General features: G+C 43.6%; 3 protein-coding genes across 4 annotated transcripts; 1 reads left to right on the top strand and 2 right to left on the bottom strand.

Annotated features, from left to right (window-relative positions):
• Positions 1–773: 773 nt before the first annotated feature.
• Positions 774–3,303, bottom strand: tmem205 (transmembrane protein 205). Its single transcript, XM_047038074.1, has 4 exons — positions 3,171–3,303; positions 2,593–2,703; positions 2,283–2,446; positions 774–1,844 (listed from the first exon to the last, which is right to left on the bottom strand). Exons 2-4 carry the CDS (start codon positions 2,690–2,692, stop codon positions 1,542–1,544), a joined length of 567 nt encoding a protein of 188 aa, XP_046894030.1. The 5' UTR covers positions 2,693–2,703; positions 3,171–3,303; the 3' UTR covers positions 774–1,541.
• Positions 3,304–3,380: 77 nt separating this feature from the next.
• elof1 (elongation factor 1) lies at positions 3,381–9,305 on the top strand. 2 transcript variants are annotated; one of them, XM_047038037.1, is made up of 14 exons: positions 3,381–3,506; positions 3,590–3,617; positions 3,731–3,801; positions 3,963–4,044; positions 4,445–4,640; positions 4,882–4,949; positions 5,043–5,098; positions 5,254–5,339; positions 5,427–5,500; positions 5,631–5,748; positions 5,841–6,130; positions 6,755–6,877; positions 7,020–7,090; positions 8,557–9,305. In XM_047038037.1, the coding sequence occupies exons 1-11, from the start codon at positions 3,486–3,488 to the stop codon at positions 5,848–5,850; spliced, it is 810 nt and encodes a 269-aa protein (XP_046893993.1). In that variant the 5' UTR covers positions 3,381–3,485; the 3' UTR covers positions 5,851–6,130; positions 6,755–6,877; positions 7,020–7,090; positions 8,557–9,305. The 2 variants fall into 2 exon arrangements, with proteins under 2 accessions (XP_046893993.1, XP_046893994.1); XM_047038038.1 differs by lacking the exons at positions 3,381–3,506; positions 3,590–3,617; positions 3,731–3,801; ... (5 more) ...; positions 5,427–5,500; positions 5,631–5,748 and having other exon boundaries at positions 6,036–6,130.
• A 931-nt stretch (positions 9,306–10,236) lies between these two features.
• cnn1b (calponin 1, basic, smooth muscle, b) lies at positions 10,237–17,064 on the bottom strand. Its single transcript, XM_047038035.1, has 7 exons — positions 16,769–17,064; positions 13,870–13,991; positions 13,699–13,765; positions 12,683–12,820; positions 12,153–12,269; positions 11,906–12,052; positions 10,237–11,765 (listed from the first exon to the last, which is right to left on the bottom strand). Exons 1-7 carry the CDS (start codon positions 16,826–16,828, stop codon positions 11,520–11,522), a joined length of 897 nt encoding a protein of 298 aa, XP_046893991.1. The 5' UTR covers positions 16,829–17,064; the 3' UTR covers positions 10,237–11,519.
• Between the last annotated feature and the right edge of the window lie 1,374 nt (positions 17,065–18,438).

The following is an 18,438-nucleotide window of genomic DNA, read 5'->3' as shown; positions in this document are numbered from 1 at the left end:
TACACTTTGTTTCCCTGTTAGAACGGTCAGACTTTCATAGTTTAGTCAGCAAATTGAACTCGAGTTTGCAGATAATCAAAGATATACTCCATGAGTCTCCTCGTGTAGTGCACTGAATGGAGATGGTAAACTAGTTTAGACAGCTGTACACTGGCACTTGTACAAACACACATTTGCTTTCATTGTAAAGTCTGCTTATTTCCTGGTGTAAAGATAAATGAGGGCATGTTTCCTGGAGTTTCATACACTTCCTTGTGTCAAGAAATTAGAATTCCCAGGGTTAAGCCTTCCTCCTTGATCCGTCACTGGGTTGACTCTGACCAGACCCTCACCTGTGTCTCTGTTGCCTCCTAAATAGAATCATAACAAGGTCTCACACTAAAAGTTGAAATGGATGACACTGAACCACAAACAAGGCTAACTTGTTATGGAGCTAAAAGAATGTCATTGTCTTGTTGCTGTGAAGCGGCACTGACAAAACAATGTCCAGGAGTCTGCCTGTGCTGAAGAGAATGTGTCTACTCCGCCTCTGAGTAGATGATTCACCTTGTGTGAATAAATTAACCTATGTATTTATGATGCTCTTATCCCAAGCAAACGGGATTTAAAAATCTACTTAATATCAACCAGCAAAACACAAAAATAAAAACAGATGAGCCTAAATAAATCAGTGGATAAGTGTTGAATTGAATGCAATTGAATTTAGTATTTTAACTCTGGAGTGAAATACCAATGGCATGAGTGCAACATGACCTTAACCAACCAGAGAAAATCAAACACAGGATTCTTTACTTTTTTATTCAAATGAAAATACAACTGTGTGTCAAAGTGATATTTCAGAGCAAGGAACCTTCTTGCTATTTCACTGAGCACTACAAGTAATCTTACTGGAATTACATATTTGCCTAAACATCATCACCTAGTGGACAGTAATACACATGACATTCAATTCAGAAATGCAAGTCAACAGTGCTATCTGCCAAAAAATATTTTTGCTCAGCGTCCTAAGTTTCATTATGTAAAATGAGTAAAATTCCAGAACATACTCAGACAAGATGTTATAAGATTTTGACGTGTTATAAGATTTAGTTTAGAGTCAATTGGTTGCCACCTACACATTCATCCTGGAAACATGGTGAGTTTAACATGAGGGAGACACACAGGGCTCAGAAATGGTGAGCTACATTCTCTGATGGAAACTAAGAGGGCCCAGAGGCCCTGGAGCCATCACTACAATCCCTCACTAAGTGCTTACTCTAACAAAACAAGCCAACAGCAAACCAGAACTGTGATGATAAGGCACATTTATGGAGCACAGTTTAGCCAGTGGAATGCCAGCCATTTTGAGTTGACGGAGAACCTGTCCATCAAGCTGAGAACTTTGCTTACAGGCTTCTGTATGGAATTCAATACGCAATCTGCATTCACAAAGATGATCCGTTTTGACCTAATGTCAGCTGTTTTCCATTTGTATCCTCAAGGATGAGATCAAACGCGGGTTCTAAATCACCTAGCTACTCGGTGACGCACAGGGAGACGGCCTAGATGGTGCTCAGATTGAGGGCTAAGTAGACTAGGTTAGTGGTGGTGCACAGGAACCCTATCAGGTTACAGAGGTTCGAGAGGCCGTGGTACTGACCAAAGGTCTTCTTCCAGGCCTTGTATTTGGGATCCTGCTCTTTCAGCTTGGCATACGCCTCCTTCTGGCTGCCCAGACCCACCTGCTCCCCCAAGCCGTGCTCCTTCTCCACCTCCCGCAGCTTCAGCATCACCTCCGTGGCTGAGGGGCCGAACCACTGGGCGTTCAGGCCCGCCATGATCAGCGCCACCAAGTACAGCCCCATCTGGAGGACAAGGAGGAGAGATGATCCGCATGCACAACCATGTCACTTTGTACCCGTCTACCTAATCAGGGGTGTCCAATCCTGGTCCTCGAGGGCCCCTGTCCTGCATGTTTTAGATGTTTCCCCTGCTCCAGCACACCTGTTTCAAATGAATGGGTCGTTATCAAGCTCTGTGGAAGCCGGGTAATGACCATTCGTTTGAATCAGGTGTGCTGGAGCAGGGAAACATCTAAAACATGCAGGACAGTGGCCCTCGAGGACCAGGATTGGACACCCCTGACCCTAAGTTAACTGATACGCCGTCTTGGGAAATAGAGCCGGTGACGGATGCAAATCATGGTGCTCCTTTTTAAGAGAATTGGCACTCGACTGGCCTTCCTTTCTCTGCACACATGCCACGTGCCTAACGTGAGCACGGTCCGGATGGTTTGACCTCACCTGCCGACTCTCGTGCCAGTCCAGGAGCTCTCTGGGGTGGTATACGGCATACACTGCCAGGCTGGCAAAGTTGCAGCCCAGCAGGCAGTAGAAGTAGACGGGGAAGAGTTTACTCTGCACCAAGCCAAATGTGTGCAGGGTCACCTGCTGCACGAGAGCAAACCCTTGGAGGTGGAGATGAGGAGACAGAAAGAGCAGGTGAGAGAGCGACACTTCGTGTGATTTCAATGGGCTAAATAATCGTGCAGGGACACACAAACACAGCTGTTATTTGACATGACAACAGAGACACAAACATTCAGTCTCTCACCTGCTACGAAGGACACCCAAACCTGCATGCCCCATGAGAAGGACAGCACCAACAGGTGTAGTACTTTCACCCAGTCTGAGGGCTCCCCTTCAGTAACCATGGCACTGCTCACTGAAATAAGAGAATGACTTGGGTATAGTCTGTTCTGCATTTTAACAACGCGTTGTCAATACCAGAGTCTATTTGTGTGAACGTATTTCACGCAAAAACATGCACATGTGCAATTGCTGCTGTTTGAACTGCAGACATGCATGTGGAGACATGATAATGCGTTCGAGTGCAATGGGCTTTCAGAGATAAGCACTCGGGACCACTAGATAACATGCTTCTAGAATATGTTGCAATTAGAACTATTAGTATGACATCGATTATTATTCAACCGTTTTCGAAACAAGAAGTCACAAACAATTATTTAACTACAGAGGTGTATCTGGCTGTATGGTTATATATTTGACAGTTAGCTGCTAACAAGCTAGCAAGGGCTAGGTGAGTTATACAAGTTTTAATTAATTAAGCGATACATTTTTGATTTTGTCTAAACTTGAAATTGAAGTGTGCTTACAAATATCTGCACTCACCAGTGACGTTTATTTTCTTCAGATTTAGAAGTAAAATGTGACCGCTAGTTAGCTGTTGAACCGTGTTGAACAGTATATGGACAACTTCCTACTCCACACGCCCACTTTCGCAAACCACGCCTTCTTACCAGTATCTAGCAAACAGCCTAATTTTACAAAATGTATCTAGCATAATCGAATATGGGCCTAGATAGATAATAATGACCCCAAGGCCCCGCCCCTGCATTGTGACATAAGGGGTGAACCATTTCCATACAAAGCTGTTTCTTACCTCCTAATTAGTGACTTGGGTCAAAAAGTACCTTGTCAGTTGACATGGATGACCAGAAGGAAATGGTGAGCAAATCAATGATATGGATGAAACAGAATTTTACAGTGGAGGGCCCTGGTATTGACTGTATGTTTAATTGTTTTTGCAGAAGCAATCAATACCACCTCCTGCTGAACGTGTGTACTAGACCTGTGCTATCCATCAACAAAAGGACCGAATTATAACTCATTCATACATTTTCTGTCACTTAACCACCACTATATTTGAGTATTTCTTTATATCCACACAGATGTTGAATCTCAGGAGACTCTCACAGAGTTAGTCCACAGACTGAGGACAGATGTTGAAAAACAAGCCGAGGTCATTGTCTTCTGGTCTGTTGACCTGCTTAGGGATGTGTTGTGTATCTTTTTAAGCATTATCTTCTGTATGAATTCATGATCATGGTGGGTTGTGGCCCAATATGCTCACCATTTCATCTATGAATATCATTTTAGATGATTATTTCCTCTTTTTTATAGACAATTGGTACTCTTGTTCAAACTCTGGCCTTAAACGCAGAGGAAAGGACCCAAAATGTCAACACCATCGCCGTCCTTCAAGGTGACATATATTTAACTTCACTAACTCCACCTCAGTCTGAAAAATCGATTTTTCTGAAAACGCCTTTTTAAATGATCTACCTTACTAAAACATATGACGACAGCACAATCTGCCATGATTCACTGCTGTCATCGGAGCCACTCTCTTGTCATTTACTTAACTTTTAGTCATTTAGCAGACGCTCTTATCCAGAGCGACTTACAGTAAGTACAGGGACATTCCCCCGAGGCAAGTAGGGGGAAGTGCCTTGCCTAAGGACACGTCATGTGGCTCAGCCGGGAAGCGAACTGGCGACCTTCAGATTACTAGCCCGATTCCCTACCGCTCAGCCACCTGACTCTCTTGTCATGGTATTCAAGTAAGAGTCCTTACAATTCATCTGTCCTGTTTGGTCCCCCAGACAACGTGCGTCACCTGGCCCGTCACCTGGCTGCCCAGCACATGGAGGAGCGTTTCCAGGCCCTGCGTTGTGAGATGTCCACAGAGCTCCAGTACCTGCGCAGCCTGCTGACCTCCTTCCCGGCCCACTGCTCCATCACACCCGAACCCCAGAGACAGGCCGCCATCGAAAACCTCACTCACGAGCTTCACCACAGGTAAACACCCCTATTCCATTGAACACTTCCAACAGAGTTTACTGTATAGCAGGTAACGGAGACAGTTAACACAGCCAAAGGCCAAACGCGCACAGGTAACACTGTCCCAGGTAACACTGTCACAGGTACAGTAACTCCCACAGGTGACATGGCCAAAGCACATCAGCTGATGTAAATACCCCGTCCATTAATCTAAGACAACTGCACTCCTGTCTTTTTCTTTGTCTGCTGTTTACGTTAGCCGCAAACTGTTGTGGGAACAGATATCTGTGCTTAGGGAGGAAGTCTTCAACATGTATGGCCTGCTCAGTAAGTGTAAAATCATACCTTCATCTTACCTGCCATTGTAGTAATGAAGCAAAATATCGTTTAGGAAATTGACTATCCACTTTTTCATGATAGAATGCCACAGAGATGAAACCCAACGTAGACTGTTGCAGAGTCACTGCAAGGATATGGTGCTGTACAATTCACATTTTCCTCACCTATGCATGTTTTATCATTGTCTTACAAAGGCCAAATTGTCTATTGCATTTGAACTTGTGATGGATCCTGTTGCTGAATTGCTGACAAGAGAGTAACTGTTTAATAATAATACTTACTGTCCATTCAGTGCTTGGAGAGGTTGATTGACAGCTTACAGAAACAAGAAGCGGCACTGAGACCAGCACAGTGGCCCACAGACACGACCAAGCACAGGTAAAACACTACTCTGAAGGCATTCACACTGATCTCCGTCACAAGTTCTCAACCTTATACTAAAGGTAATTGCTTGTCTCTCTTCAGGATGGATGTCTCTGAGTTACAGAGCAAGCTGCAGGTTGTTGCCATATCTAAGGGCAAAGCTCCCAAGAAAAAAGGTAGGGTCATCAATTTCAGTAACAATCTTGCTATTTCCTCTCACCTCTATGACAAAAACGGAGTATGTTGGTCTGAATAAGCCGGAGAATCTATTTATAAAAGTCCTTCTGTGATGGCCTCTATTGTCAGGCCTGTTGGCTGCCAAGGCTAAGCCAATCCCCTCAGACTCTGAAGAACTACTCAGCCGACAACAGACCAAGGGAACATCAACACAGAAGGTCAAAGAAAATGTCAATATATTTGCCAGGTAAATGAATGGATGATAACATAGTGAAGGAATGTCTTGTGTACATTTTATAGTCTACAATTTACTGTTTTGTTTTTCTGTTTTACTTGCAGAAGGAAGTAGATGGGGTTCAACACAGAAATGGTCTGCAAATAAGTGTCATTTCATCATTCTCTCCGAAGTGAAATAAAAGTGGTAATGCATCATCAGTGTGTGCTTTTCAACATACATTAAACTTACATTCCTGTAAATGTATTATAATAAACTATAAATGTGTAATAGCGTCATCTGACACTAAAATTGGACCAATGGTGATCCTAGAAAGTCACACACACCCAATAAGGTTAAAGAGTACAGAACATTTGCCGGAGCGACATCCAAATTGCAAGATAACTGTTGTCTGGTGAGAGAATGCTTAATTCCATACGTTAGATTAACAATGTATTCAAGGATAACCTGTTTGCTTATTACTCACATATTTAGGACACTAATGAAGTATATTTCGCATTTGCAAAAGCGATCGCATCTCATGTTAACCTCGCCAACCTCGCGCTAGCCAGCTTGTCGCGCGCTCTATTGTGCGTACAGGCTAAGTTTAGCAACCTAGCTAGCTCGCTAAGCAACGGAGTGTTCAGGCATCTTCTTGTCTGTTAATGCACCGTCATCATTGTTTGTGGCCTCTTAAGAACATGCCCACTCTTAACTTTATGGATGATAATACTACGTTTGGATATATCGTGCAAATGTGTGATTTCTGATCCGTGTGAGAGCTGGAGGAGAGGAGACTTGCTAGGATGCTTAGTTCCATTTATTCTTGCCGTGCTTGCGCAGTAGGCTACTACTGCCTGTGACAGGTTAAACAGCATCACATCATTATTTTATTAAAACATATTTGGAAATACAGCTATAATTTCGGTAGCTTTGTTATGTTTGTTGTATCATGATTCCAACCCATCAGCAAAGAAAACGCGTGTAAACCTAAACGTAAGCTAAGTCAGATAGACAGTAAACAGTTGGTTTGCTACAGATTGGAAATGGGACGCCGCAAGTCAAAGAGAAAGCCTCCTCCCAAAAAGAAGCTGACGGGGAACTTGGACACCCAGTTCACCTGCCCCTTCTGTAATCACGAGAAATCCTGTGATGTCAAAATGTAAGTACAGTAGTCTGTGAAACGGTCTTGGTGTTCAGTAAATTACCTGTTTTGTTAGTGGGCTGTTACATAGAACTCTGTGTAGTGGGGGTTTTCATAGCGTGTTGATAGAGCAATGTTTTGACACTTTTTTGTCTTACAGGGAGCGAACTCGAAACACAGGGATCATATCCTGCACCGTGTGCTTGGAAGAATTTCAAACTCCCATAACTTGTATCCTTTTCAAGCACATCAGACTTTAATTGTTCTACTTTTCATTGTCATATATGATACAAAAGGGTTATTGAAGTCAAAATACAGTAGGAGCTAAATCTTTTTTTGCGTTTTGGACGTCCATATGGACGTCCATAGACTGACGGCGATGGCTGCTGATCTTTGCATGGATGGACGGACGGCGATGCTGTTCAGAGTGCCGTCCATAGAGGGAGCATATATTTTGGACGGCGATGGATTGAATGTTTAGCAGGCTGTTGAGCTAACAGAACTGCCGAAGGCTACCATAGCATGTAGCTAGCTACATTAACTTTGGATGACTCAATCTTTTGTCAAGTTAATTTGTATGAATTGCATGTTAGTGCAATATTTACGCCTTCTGTTTTTTTACATAATCAGCAGTATGATCTCATGACAAGATAGACTTGAAAAACAATATGTTATGGTTTGGGTTTGCCTATAGGCTACATATATTTTAATTATTTCGAGAATTGTTAATAAAGACTCATTTAAAATTTTAACATTGTGTTATGACCCTATGAAATACAATGCCTTTTAGGGCTTTACATAATCATCAGTATAATCTCATGACAATATAGACTTGAAAAACAATATGCCTATGTTATGGTTTGGGTTTGCCGAGATATAGGCTAGGCCTGCATATGTTTTAATTATTTCGAGAATTGTTAATAAAGACTCATTTAAAATGTTAACATTGTGTTATGACCCTATGAAATACATTGCCATTTAGGTCTTTTAAACCGTCAGTTTTAAGTGTTTTATGGGTGGATTTGGAGCCACCAGTCAGTAGCTCCAATGTTGCGCACGAACCACTTTGAGCGGAGACAAATGCAAAACGTAATAGCCTATGGGCCTAACACTCCAAATTTTAAAATTTTAAATGAGTCTTTATTAACAATTCTCGAAATAATTAAAATATATGTAGCCTATAGGCAAACCCAAACCATAACATATTGTTTTTCAAGTCTATATTGTCATGAGATCATACTGCTGATTATGTAAAAAAACAGAAGGCGTAAATATTGCACTAACATGCAATTCATACAAATTAACTTGACAAAAGATTGAGTCATCCAAAGTTAATGTAGCTAGCTACATGCTATGGTAGCCTTCGGCAGTTCTGTTAGCTCAACAGCCTGCTAAACATTCAATCCATCGCCGTCCAAAATATATGCTCCCTCTATGGACGGCACTCTGAACAGCATCGCCGTCCATATGGACGGCTATGACGCCGTCCAAAATATATGCTCCCTCTATGGACGGCACTCTGAACAGCATCGCCGTCCGTCCATCCATGCAAAGATCAGCAGCCATCGCCGTCAGTCTATGGACGTCCATATGGACGTCCAAAACGCAAAAAAAGATTTAGCTGCCTCTCTCAAAATACCCACTTTTTTTTTATTGATTGTCTGTGAACCCAAATTGTCCCTAACCTGTCCCTCCAGACTTATCAGAACCAGTGGATGTCTACAGTGATTGGATTGATGCTTGTGAAGCAGCCAATCAGTAACAGTGCTACTCCTCCTAACTCACCTTCTGTCGGACCTCCCTCCATCCCCAACCCCTGTGATTGGTTGCCCGGATCTTTCTGTCCAGTTGACACATCAGAACATTTAGCAGTGAAGTAAACAGGGATATATTTTGTGAAATGAGACATTCATCTTTGTTTTTAAATTTGGCACTGGTGCTTTTGGAGTCTCATCTCTGGCTGGGCCAGGATTTGAACTTGAAGTTTATGTGATGATGTTTGGAATGCAGACTATACCCCGGGTTCATTATTTGTGATAGTCTGTGTTTAGGAAGGTTTCTCTAGACACAAGCGAAGCTGCCCTGTACAAGATTATAAAACCTGCCAAATTAATGGGTTATTGACCAGGCTTGAAATGGGCCCTCAATGTACACATTTACTAGTAACTGTGTGAATTATTAAGCATGTTTACACTTGCAATCTCCCCTATTACACGGGTGAGGAAGGCATCACACACCACATTCCAATCCCTAAATGTTTTCTACCTATTTTATTCTGTTTTGTAGAAAAACAACCATGTGTTTGGTAGTTTATTGTTTGTTTTGTCTCAAGCTGCTGTGATGTCCTGTAATAGATTTTTAATGATTTAGCCTGTCTTGTCTATACTTTTCATGTTGAAAGTTTTATCACAATCAAGGTTTTTTTTATAAAAGAAATTAAAACCAGTGTCCATTCACGGATATCTCTTTTTTTGTTGCTGGTGGTTTTGGGGAGAGATACTGTATTTCAGAAAGAGGTATCACCTATCAACTTAATTTGGTATCACCTATCAACTTGAATTGGTTTTGCAGAAAGACATAGACTACAGGTATTTAATTGATAGGAATTTAACCTACAACAAAATGGCCCTCCTATAGGCCTGAGTAACAAATATTGAAAATAAAAAATAAAAAGGCTAATTAAAAGAGCAATTTGTTTCAGGTCTGTGGCAAACATTCTTACCATCAACTTTTAAACTGACGCTGATATGGTCTTAAATGTTTCATAGCACACAAATATCTAAGGGATCTCTAAACCAATTTTGTTTGTGGACCACGGAGTTAACATTAAGTATACAAATGTTAAAATATTCTAATCAATTACCTAATTTGTCAGGTAGTTTCTTAAATTGAATACCTTTGCTAACGGTAAATTATTTGTTTTAAACTGTACCATTTCATTTAACAATTTAGTAAATAAAAAGGTTTGGTATGTTTAAAATCCCTAAAATGACAAATGTCAGTTGAAAAAGATCTCATGAGTAATGGATTGTACAAAAGTATATATATTTACTTTTACTATTCTAATCACGCAATTGCTTTTTTAACCATGCCACATTTACTATTTTAATCAAGCCACATTAATTATTTTACCTGTAGCTTATGATAATGAGAAAGCAAACATGATCTTCTGGTGAAAACACACTACAAATGTTTTTCCCCCCTCTGGAGGCTGTGGGCTCCAGCCCATGTTAACACCTGGGTCAATAATGAAGCTGCTGGAAAATCAAGACCATTGTTTGTTGTGTGATCTTGCACAGGTTATATAATAATGTTGATTCTGGACTGCTTGTCTGCTGGCACACACAAGGCACTACACAAACATTTGGAAACGTATGCACTGGACAAGTTAATTTATTATCTTATCATTAAAGACACATGGATGTTTCTGGAACAGTTTGCTGCTTTTGAACGGTTCCTTTTTGGGGAAAACAAGGTCTTGGCTTTTAAGAGAATTTCATTCAAGGCCACAAGACGTCATGCATCAATAAGAAACATTTCCCAGCAAGGAGTTGTAACTCAACTTTCAAATACATTGTTTAACTTGCTGTGTATTCTGTTCATTGCATCTGAAAATGTAAGTAAAAAGGTACATGATGATTTATTGCCTTCTGAAAGATGGCAATGACCAAAACAATATCAACTTGTCAATATCAATAGCACCTGACATCGTCTTATTATCTTAAAACATTCAAGACAAGCGGTGGGAAAAAATCTTATCTGCCATTAAGTTCTGGCATTTTCTTTTGTCAACATTTAGTCAAGTAAGCAATCTAGCCTGCTTGCCCTTTGGTATACTAGCCATGTGCATGTGCATTAAGTTGGAAGTGAAAACAGATACAAAAGCTAAGTGCTCTTGAGAAATATGGAGCCTAAAATACTAGCTAAAACTACACAAGAGTATAGAGTCTGTACAGAGTGCTGGAAACCCAAATTAAACTGAATTTGTATACTGTTCAAGGTAGGTGATAAGGGCGATGAGGCCACCATGGTAGCTAATTTAGTGGCAGACTGTACTCACGACATAACTCCAAGCTCAAGAAACCTTTCATTTTTACAAAAATTGCAGAAAGGTATGATCATATCAAGAATAGAAATAATGTTGCAGATAGTCCATCTACTAATGCTATCAAACAGTACTAAGACAAGGTGCCTGTGTGGGATCCAGAAGAGATACCAGATGCATGGACCAGCATAGTCCACTTGTAGATACTAGTCCATGTTCCTGCCCTTTCTCACTCTCCAGAAGATTCCACAACAGAACTCATGGAGAATTCTGGAGCCTTGAATATTCCAATGTGGACAAGGACTTTTTTTTTTTAAGAAAAATTAAATGTAAACAGCACCTAGTCAGTCATTCCTTTTTTCTCTCTTGGATTTTTCAGTTTTCTTTATGTTCACTCTAAAATGGGGCATCAACAGCTGTAACAAAATTAAATATAAAAAAACATCTATAAATATCAAATTTTTGGGCTTCTCAAAGATATGTTATGGTGGTTACCATATCAAATGCAAAACACAAAAGAGGGGAGTTAGGCTTGCCAACATCAATATCATATTTGCAAATACTATAAATCAATCCCATGCACCAGACGGGGTCAATTCTGTCCTCTGGTCCCGTTCAGTCAGAGTAGTGGTGGTACCCGTCAAACTCGGCCACACCCTCTCCATTGTCTAACTCGTCACCAGGGCTGGAGCAATACTTGTTGTCGTAGACTTGCCGTGGCTGGCCATAGGAGGTCATGCCCTGCTGGGACGCCATTTTGTTGGTGCCCATCTGCAGGGAGACAGTGCTGGTGTCACAGTTCTCCAGATCCAGCTTCTTATCAAAGATGTGTCTCCTGGTACCTGGGGCGGTCATGCCAGACTATGGGAAAGAAACATGGAGAGAGAGAGCCATCGGATTAACAAAGTACAATATTGTCTAAAACACGTTATTTAACAATGTCCAAATGTATTTTGTGTCTATTTAGTGTACGATCATTAGATAACTGATGCTGCCCTCACCTGGTTGGCACCCTTGTTGGTGCCCATCTGCAGGCTGATGGTGGCCTGGTCTAAGGGGTTCTCCATGCCAGTCTTGGGGTCATACAGGTGGCGCCGTGTTCCATAGGAGGTCATGCCCTTCTGGCTGGCAAACTTGTTGGTGCCCATCTACAAAAACACAGAGGATCCAGCTCTGTTGGCGAAACCTAACTAGTTAATGAATTGCTGTGGCTGCTGTATCTAGGTAATGGAGGAAGTCAGTTCTGACCTGTAGGCCGATGACATTGCGCCCTTCCTTATTCTTCTCAGGAGCAAAGTGGCGCTGCTGTTTCTCTGCATACTTCACGCCAAGGTCGTACTTGGAGTGGAAACCTTTGGACTTGGCCTGAGTCAGAGAGAGAGAGATGTTATAAATAACCGAATGATGATAACAATAATAATAATACCTGCATGGTGTTATGACACTCTTGTTACTAGGGTTCCCACCTTTAATGTAGAAATGGGACAGAAGGGACACCTTGCACCTTGCCCAGGGGGGATAATGGGGTTCTTCTTCATGAGATTTTCATTTCCTGCTTTGTCTTTATTTTTAATGCAGCAATTTGTGCTTTTTATGCATCCACTTCAAATACCTCATGCAGGCGCTCGTAATGAACATGCTCTCATACCGTATTGTCTCTCAAATGAACGATACAGTCAAAAACTGAGATGTATCGTCAACAAGGACAGTCTCACAACATTATCACTGTTTCAGTTAGGGATTTTCCTATAATTTGCGGTCGAAGAACCAGGACTTACGATGCCAGCGAGGGTGATGAGAGTGCTCTGGACCTGAGTGTAGTTGGTGTTCTCAAATAGATCGTTGGCCTCAAAGATGTCATGAGGTTTCATCCCATAGTCTGTGATTGCACGCACAAAATTGCTAATGTTTTCCAACTGCAAAGCAAGGGAGGGAAATATTGACTTTGAAAGTGTAAAATAGTTGAGTCCTATCCAACAGATAGAATCTTGAAAGTTTAAGTTGCCAATACAATAACTACATCACTAACATCTTCATTTGATATTGTTATTATTTTTATGCTTCAAAGCCCCACATTTTCTGTCCTATATTCCAGAACCATTTCTCACTCTCAAATATGTGGCCTTTGACACAGAGAGGCAGTATACTGCATCCCTAAATCACTATTCAATTCTATCAGTCCAGAGACAGTAACAGCAGAGATTAGCCTCCTGTGAGACCACAGCTGCAAGATGGAATGTTAATAAAAATGGTGTCTTCATTTCTAGCCTAGCCTTTTTAGTGCGTTAGTCTTCAGCCTAGCTTCTACATTGTATAGCCTGTGGCCTAGCCATCTTTATCGTGTTATCCTCTGGCCTAGCCTCGCTTCCACAGTGTTAGCCATCAGTGTAGCCTAGCCTCTACAACCTAGCCTCTAGAGTGTGTTAGCCTCTAGCCTAGCCTCTACAGTGTGGTAGCCTCCAACCTAGCCTAGCCTCTACAGTGTGCTAGTCTCCAGTCTAGCCTCTACAGTGTGTTAGCTTCCAGCCTAGCCTCTACATTGTGTTAGCCTCCAACCTAGCCTAGCCTCTACAGTGTTCTAGTCTCTAGCCTAGCCTAGCCTCTACAGTGTGTTAGCCTCCAGCCTAGCCTAGCCTCTACAGTGTGTTAGCCTCCAACCTAGCTTAGCCTCTACAGGGTGTTAGCCTCCAGCCTAGCCTATCCTGTACAGTGTGTTAGTCTCCAGCCTAGCCTAGCCTCTACAGTGTGTTAGCCTCCAACCTAGCCTCTACAGTGTGTTAGCCTCCAGCCTCACCTGGTGCCAGTTCTGAGGGGAGTTGTTTATCTTTCTTACAGACCCTGGCTGCAGAGCGTTGATGAGTCTAGAAGAAACAAGAACAAATGGATGTTAATGAAGTAACAAATGAGTGAAGTTAATGACAAAAAACACTCCTCGGTATGTTAAAATGTCAATGGCCCCACTTACTCGCAGAGTTGGACTCCATCCTTCAGACTCTCCATGAAGTTGTCTCCAATCCTCCGACCAGTCACGTCCTGGATCCACAGCCTCAGCTCTTCCTCCTTCTGGGGGTCATACTTCCCTGCTAGCTGAGGGGGACAAAGGTCACAAAGGTCACTCAAGGTCAACCAGTCAAACCCCATGTCACGTATTCATTGACTACTTGAGACCAGAGAGCAGATGCAGTACTCAGCAGCTCAATATGCTAGTGAGAGGGCAGTGAGTAAATGAAAGGGGGAGGGGGGACTGTGCTTTGACCAAAAGGTACTGTAATAAGAGGGTGATGTAGATCTATAATAATCTTCTAAGCTACCGTACTCCTGTATTTCATGTATTCTATTCCTGTCTGGAAACAGAGGAGCCACATTCCTGTCTTCTCTCCGTAGAGAACTCTAAAACCTGGAGATGAAGAGATGGAGGACAGGAGTAGGAAAACAAGAGAGAGAAATACTTTAATGAAAAACGCCCGGGGACATACCAGCATAGAAAACCCCTCATACCCTCTCCTCTCTTCTCTCCTTGTATTTCCTTATTGGCACACATGTCTCTCGGTAATACTTTGAATTCTAGTGTGGGGCCTTGCCCCCCCCCCCCCCCCCCCCCCCCCCCGCCCTGCTCTGCTCCGGCTCACCCCTTTTCCTTTTCTGAACTCTCTCTCTCTCTTTCTCTCTCTTTCCCCCTTTCTCTCTCTCTCTTTCTCTCTCTCTTTTGCTCTCTCTCTCAGCCTGGGAGAGGGTTTGCAGGGGCCGAAGCCAATACAAACAGGTATTTCAAAGCAGCAGGCTTCCAGTCATCACACCAAACTTGGGAGAAACAGCTCTCTCGGCCCCCCTCCCCCTCCACTCCCTCTTTCTCTCATCCTTTCTGTCTTTTTTTTGTCTCCAACTCCCTCTTTCTCCCTCAGGGTTGTCCGGAATCTGTCCTTTTACAGGCTGCCTACTCAGGCCAACCCGACCTGAGAAAGAGATGCCAGAAGGGATAGACTCTCCAATCTCGCCAACGTATTATAGAAACCTAAAACTAATATTAATAGCCTTGGTGGACGGATATACTCGCACAATCACTGATGTTTAAGTTTCTAAGTGTCAAGTGAATAGAATTTGAAATAAATATAATGCTGTAGGAGCATGTAAGAATGACATTTAAATAAACAGTGGTGGGCCTCAGTATGACGAAGACATCCGTATTATGAGTCGTCATGATATCAGTCTTCCTCTGTTCTGCTAGCTGTCTCTTCTCTCCTCCCCGTCCTGTCTGCAGAACGTTTTGTCATTTGCAGGCCTGCAGTGTAAACTGTTTACACTAGGACACTATTTCAGGTTCGTCAGACAGGGCAGGAGCTCGCTTGCGGGGAGGGTCTCCTTAAAAGGCGTCCAGAGACACTGATGTACCTGTCACCCGCAAGATCCTCTCCCCTCTCCTCTGTTGCCACCCCCTTGGTACGCACCCGCCCGCCCACCACCCTGGACTGGCATCACCCACAACGGCCACCTCCCTACACAGTGGGGGGCTAGGGATTCCCCCCTGTCTAAACCCCCTAACCAGGAAAGATCTAGAACCCTCACTGTAGTTGCATTCCGATCTAACATAGTGTGTTAATATTAAGTAAAGCCAAACAATTCATTAAGAATGACAGAATATTAACTACTGTACATATAAGGGCCGGGTTTCCCAGATTCGTTAAGAAGGTCTTAACGCTAAGATCTTCTTAAGAACGTTCTAAGAGCGTTCGAGAGCGCCCTTAAAACGTTCTCAAGACGCTCTTTGCGTTAAGAGCTTCTTAACGAATCTGGGAAACCCGGCCAAGATCATTAACCTCGGGTAAATAGTAAATACCTAGGAGGGCCGTACTTCCTGTAATTTCCTTCTTTTAATACCTGTTGACAGACACAGATCAGGCAGACACACCGTCATTCAGGCGAGTGACACTATGGATTGAAGTAGGCTTGTGCATTCGATCAAAAAACACTGCCTTCCCAAATGTATTCACGAGACGTTGAAATGAGTTGAGGAGAAGTACAGACGGAGGCACTTTTGAGAGTAAAAAAAAGTGGACGTAGAAAGCCTCCTTCAAAGTCAGATCTGACTTCTCAGTGGCGGTCAGGGAGCCAGTGTGAGAATGAGCTGTCAGCAGGTGGGAGTCGAACACAAACACAGTTTGAGGGACTTCAGTAGGGCCAACTGTCATAAGAATGTCACCCAACATAAAGGTGAGGAGTTAATTTGACCCCCACCCCCAAAGCAGCCATCTCTGGCAGTTGTTGACAGCACCAAACATACACCCACTGTTTGGTGAAGTCCTGTGGGACAAGCTTGTGGCAAAAGCCAAGACAAACAGGTATTTCAAAGCAGCAGGCTTCCAGTCATCACACCAAACTTGGGAGAAAAAGCTCTCTCGGTCCCCCCCCCCCCCCATCTACTCCCTCTATATCTCATCCTTTATGATCTAGACTTAGATATCCGTGTACTGTCTGCATATCCTGGTGCTACATCATGCGTATACACATCTTCATTACTGTCACTCTGTCAGTTCTTCCTTTAGTCTTTAACCACAGGTCTCAAACGTAAATAGTGCCATATCGGCTTCACCCCAACGCCACCCTCCTGGTGCAAATACATTTGACGCATCGGCTATACCGTGTCCTAGCGTCAGTGTCATAAAGGGTGCATAGACAACGCCACATAGCATTTTGTGGTAACATTAGGGTCTGGCACAGGTAGGAGTATGACTGGTGAATAGGCAAAAGGACGGAACAACTTGTGTCTGCACTTGTTGCAAGCGTCAGCTGAGTCCTCGAGTCCTCAACTCAGCTGCGATAAAACGAAAACAGTGGAAACACTATATATATGACACATGGATACGCACCTTGCTTTTGACCTCTGCGGATAGTCCGAAGCTTGGGCCGCTCCTAAAATGGGTTGTCATTGTACACTTTGGTTATTCACAGTGGAGAAAGGACCTTTAAAATCGAGAAGTTACACCTCTCTGTTCCCCGCAGGAAAAAAAATCACAAAGTCCTGCGTTCCTCTGGACTGCTGTGGACCTGACAGATCCTTGGACGTTACAAGCAGCCTGTGTTGGGATCCTTTGTCGTAGTATTCGATCTGCTGAGGCTTTTGGACCACTTTCCGACACTTTTCTGAATCTTTTTTAAACTCTTCCCATCTGTGCGTGTCTTGAGTGAAGCGTGATTGGCTAGGGCCGCCGTCCAATCCCGACGTTGCGTCTTTTTTGGGGTGATGTCACCGCTATGGCATTAGGTTTGATCACTGTCACTTTTTCCACCTTGAGGCAATTTCAAGGATGCTTTACATTTCTATATTATGTTCATTTCTGACCAATATTTCTACCATGGTCATACACCCAGAATTCACTGGAAGAAGTTTGAAACAGATTAAACCCAATATAATGGACTGTTAAATAAAGTGACAAATATACTGTTATTTCATTTGGTTGGGCTATAGGACCATGATTAAAATGTTCTGGTAGTGTATCCAACTTACTATACAGTGCATTCAATCATTATAAAATTGCTCAAGAACATCATATCAAAGGCAGAGAGGAAAAAAATGATCAAAACGGAATCACGCTGGCCAGTCAAATGGTGGCTATGACATGTGTCAAGACGGTGTGTGTCCCCCACCAACACACACACACACAGCACAGTTCCAGAATTACATGTGTGAGCCGTATATAGCTGGGCGACATGACATCACTTTGGGAGTAATGAGTTGGTTCTCCTCTTTTACCCCGACGTGTCACTCCCCTCCCCTCCTCTCTTATAATCACCCCTTGTCACCCCTCCCCACTCTCCTCTACCCCCGCCCGGTCTACTCTACCCATCCGCAAGCAGAAGACAGGCCATGGAATGTACCGCCGCTGGGCTGTGAAGCAGAACCTCAGAGCGGCAGAACATGGTCGAAGGAACGGGCGGCCATGTTGCTCCCCTGAGAGAGGGTTGACTGTGCCTGTCCCTGTGTCTTTCGGGCCCCATGGCCCAGGCCCCCATGGCCCAGGCCCCCAGGGCCCAGGCCCCCAGGGCCCAGGCCCCCAGGGCCCAGGCCCCCAGGGCCCAGGCCCCCAGGGCCCAGGCCCCCATGGCCCAGGCCAGACACAGATGGTGGGGAGGCACTCACAGACAGACAGGAGCAGACTGGGGACGTTCTGGAAGGGCCCAGCGAATGGGGATCTGGGATGTACAGCTGGGTTGGACAGGAATAGAGGAAATGATGATGATGGTGATGATGATGGTGATGATGATGATGATATAGAGCAGGGGAGGGAGGGTCATAGACAGAGGAGGTGATGATGATGGGGTTAGGAAGGGGTAATCTAGGGATGGCGATGGGGGGGGGATGATGTCGATGGTGAAGAGAAAGAGGCGGAGCAGAAGGAAAGGGAGAGAGAGAAAGTGCTGGATTCCGTCCTTAAGCCCCAAACCCATTTCTGGGGTTTCATTCAGTCAAATGATTAACGGTTGGCTCAGGGCCAAGGGGCACAGAGCTGAGAGGATCCACAGCTGGGGAAGGCATTGA

The sequence above is a fragment of the Hypomesus transpacificus genome, chromosome 17, assembly GCF_021917145.1.
Source record: "Hypomesus transpacificus isolate Combined female chromosome 17, fHypTra1, whole genome shotgun sequence".
NCBI classification, from domain to species: domain Eukaryota; kingdom Metazoa; phylum Chordata; class Actinopteri; order Osmeriformes; family Osmeridae; genus Hypomesus; species Hypomesus transpacificus.
The sequence above is the reverse complement of the archived record's forward strand: the minus strand, read 5'-3'. Positions and strand labels throughout refer to the sequence as shown.